The 3,321-nt window shown below is 39.9% G+C and overlaps 1 protein-coding gene across 1 annotated transcript in view; it reads right to left on the bottom strand.

Moving 5' to 3' along the window:
• Window positions 1-3,321, bottom strand: part of fat4 (FAT atypical cadherin 4) — a 94,233-nt gene that overhangs the window by 31,465 nt on the left and 59,447 nt on the right. Inside the window, exon 6 of the mRNA XM_008326593.3 lies at window positions 1,759-1,933. Within this exon, the coding sequence (XP_008324815.1) occupies window positions 1,759-1,933 (175 nt within the window). The remainder of the gene's footprint in view (window positions 1-1,758; window positions 1,934-3,321) is intronic.

Raw genomic sequence — 3,321 nt, 5'->3', positions numbered from 1 at the left:
ATCAGTACCCAGTGACCTCTTTTGTTTCCGTCAGTTTCATGACAGATTTCAATCAGCACCATGGAGAAGTTCCTGAATCCCTGTTGAGGCAACGACTGATGAGTTTAACTGACACCAAAAATGCTCAATATGTTCCTAGAGGATAGATGACTGTAGTCTCATATACAGGCACACAGTCAGACTGTGAGTCATTCAGGGCATTTGGGGAATGGGTTGAAAAAGTTAAGAGGAAAAATCCCAGCACATCTGCCTAATCTAAGGTCATGTAGTTTTGGAGTAAAGAAACTCCAAAACGATGAGGTTTTTGACAGTGCATCATATATTTTTTTCCTTTGGCGTGTCATTTCCTTTTTTCTGCCTGTGTCACATACAAACAAAAAAGTATCGGGAAGATAAAGGGCTTCCCTGACGTGTTGGGATGAATGTCTGCAGTCAAAAATGGGTCATGGTAGAGAGCAGACGCCGAGACATGTCTGCCCCATCCACCTTTGACGTTTCCTTCCAGATAGAGCCTGGGAGAACTGTTTCTCTACACTGTCTCAGCCTCAAAAATGTGAGAAAATGCTGCTGGGCAATTTGGCCCATTCTATGATTATGGGTTTTTTGATATTATGATATTCTACCTCAAGCCAGCCACTAGGGTACACGAATCCGTGTTTATAGTGCCGGTCCCAAGCCCTGCCTCTCACCAACATTGTACTGAAATGTCCTGTCAAAATATTTTGGAATTGTTGTCAGAGATCTAAATATGGGCTCTAACGTGAAGCTAACAAAAAAGGGATTGAATCCTAATTAGTATGTTGGGTAACTTTGTCCATGTGGCACAGACCTCTAAACAGTATATGAGGCAGGAAAACCTTGACAGATTTCACTGGGGAAATTCTGCGAAGTCGCAAATTCAATTGTTTGTGATCTAAACGTGTGACACTCCGGCACTTTCTTTTGATTCTTCTGTTGAAAAAATAAACTTCATCGACTCCCAAAAATCCACGCACCAGGTCACCTACATCCAACACAACAGCGTCACATTTCTCACCAAAGCTTGGGCACAGTCAAAAATACACAGTTATGACTGATCACATGGCCAGTCCAGGAATGAAACTGAACCACCCTCCGACCATGACAGCCGTGCCAGAGCAGCTCGGAGGGGAAACATATACTTAACTGGCAAACCATGTGATTTGGCTGCAACGGGGGAAACGCATGTAGTCCTTTAACTGCACATTCACTGGCTTCTACGCAATAACAAGTTAACCTTTTATCTGGCTATAACAAGCTCTACCGCCATATCCAAATAAACACAGAATGCATTTGAATCAAAGCTGGTGATGGGACTTCTGCTAGATTAAAAAAAGGCACTATTTTTCAAGCTAAAAACTCCAGCGTGTTTATGTTATGGTACCACACAAAAAGAGCCACTGTGGAATCAAAATACTGTTTGTTAACATTGTTGTAAGTTTATAAAAAAAATATTCCTTTCAGCTTGGGTTTTCACAAACTCATTAGTCCAATATGGTTCCAGCTCTGGTATGGTATGATTCAGCAGTGGCCATGGAGAGACACATTACACAGATAGAGCAAATCAGGGATGATAAATTGAATGTGGTAGGAGTGCATGTAAACATCTCATCTTGGAACACTATAAACAGAAACATAATACCGATGGGTTAGCAGGAAAATACACATTTTACTTTAAAAATGTCAAACACAGAAAACTGCTGCGCAGTCAGGCCTGTGCAGCAAAAAACCTTCTCATACCTGAGTCGGTGGCCGTGACCAGGAGGACATATTGGCCCTGAACTTCTCGGTCTAGAGTCTGGGTCAGGCTCAGCTGACCACTAGACGACAGACTGAACGTTCCATCGTCATTCCCTCCACTCAGCATGTAGCTTAGCTGGCTGTTGGCACTCTGGTCGTCATCTCTGGCAACAACCTAGGCCAGATAAAAAAAACACAAAAAAGCAGAAATAGGTCTTTGAGGAGATATAAAAAGGTAATGTTTGTTTAGAGTAAAAAGAACAGGAAAGTAGGCTGTATTGGAGTTTGGCAGCTGTGGTGGAAAGCAAGAAAATTTATGCTACAAATCTGTACCTTCCAAAGTTTAGATTTCCTGCCTATTTTTTTTTTTATTTTTTTTTTTATAGCAACCGTAAGTTCGCTAAATGTTATTGCACTAGAGTGGCATATGGGAGTAATATGAATTGTTGTATTCTAGTTATTAAATAGATTCTGTTTGAATAAAAATCTATAGCGAAACCCACTTTTCATTAATTATAATGTGTTTATTATTCAGGGAAATACAGCATTATTCTGCCGAAAATAAGTTAAGACTTGTAAATGTCAGCTAATATGAACAAGTCAAAATGCATTTAGGTGATTTTATATATTTTGTATAAAATAAAAGACATTTGTTAATACTATATACATTTTTTACTAATATACTGTACTTCTACAAAAGTTTGTTCTTGTGATGTTACGTCAAATAACCTCCACTGAAATGACTGGTGACATTCAGAACATTCTAACACTGGAGACAAACCCGAGTATTTCAGGCCTTAAACATGTATAAAAGTTCCATTTGCGTTTTCCTTAATTGCAGAAATTGTGCATGTTGTGCGTTCCTGCAAGGACCACGTTGCTCATTTCATACAACCACATCAATTTAGACCTGGCTGAGAGAGACCTAGTGCAACCACCAGCACCCTCACTTAGTCTTTCCACTGAAGCAGCTAAATATTTAATTACCATCACAGTGCTCTGCTGCAACGTGAAGGTAATTGTTAAGGAGAGTAAGATCATTACTTATTTACTGTGTCTGATCAGACTTTCCCAGGAAATGCACAAAAAAGAAAAAAAAATAGGCAGACAGTCACAAACACATTCAATACCTTCTCGGCTGCTTTAGATTTTAATTCATTCATCTATCGGGCCGGTCATGGCCAATCCTATTTTCCCCGCATGTTGCAGCACTATACTCACTCAATCTTGTGCCCAAATGCATTGTGGGCTCCTTACCCCTTCCTGTCACGCAGGCTGCAGAAATTCAGACTTGAGAAAGTATACAAATGTGAGCTTTTGTGGGGCAAAACCCAATTGTGTCTGCACCCTTTTCCCAGCTCTCCTCATATTTATTCCCTTAACAGTTTCCTCATTTCCTCCAAAGGTAAGCATGTGAAAAAATGGACCTGCTCCCTCTTTGAAAACCAGTACTTTCCACTTTTTAAACTATATATGGCTCATTTAGTCATCAAGGTGGTCTTCAACAAGAGTTCAACTGCCTCATTATACAATAAAGTTCATTTTAGTTTTATATTTCAGCAG

Source organism: Cynoglossus semilaevis, chromosome 15 (assembly GCF_000523025.1).
Source record: "Cynoglossus semilaevis isolate Cse_v1.0 chromosome 15, Cse_v1.0, whole genome shotgun sequence".
Classification (NCBI taxonomy): Eukaryota; Metazoa; Chordata; class Actinopteri; order Pleuronectiformes; family Cynoglossidae; genus Cynoglossus; species Cynoglossus semilaevis.
The sequence above is the reverse complement of the archived record's forward strand: the minus strand, read 5'-3'. Positions and strand labels throughout refer to the sequence as shown.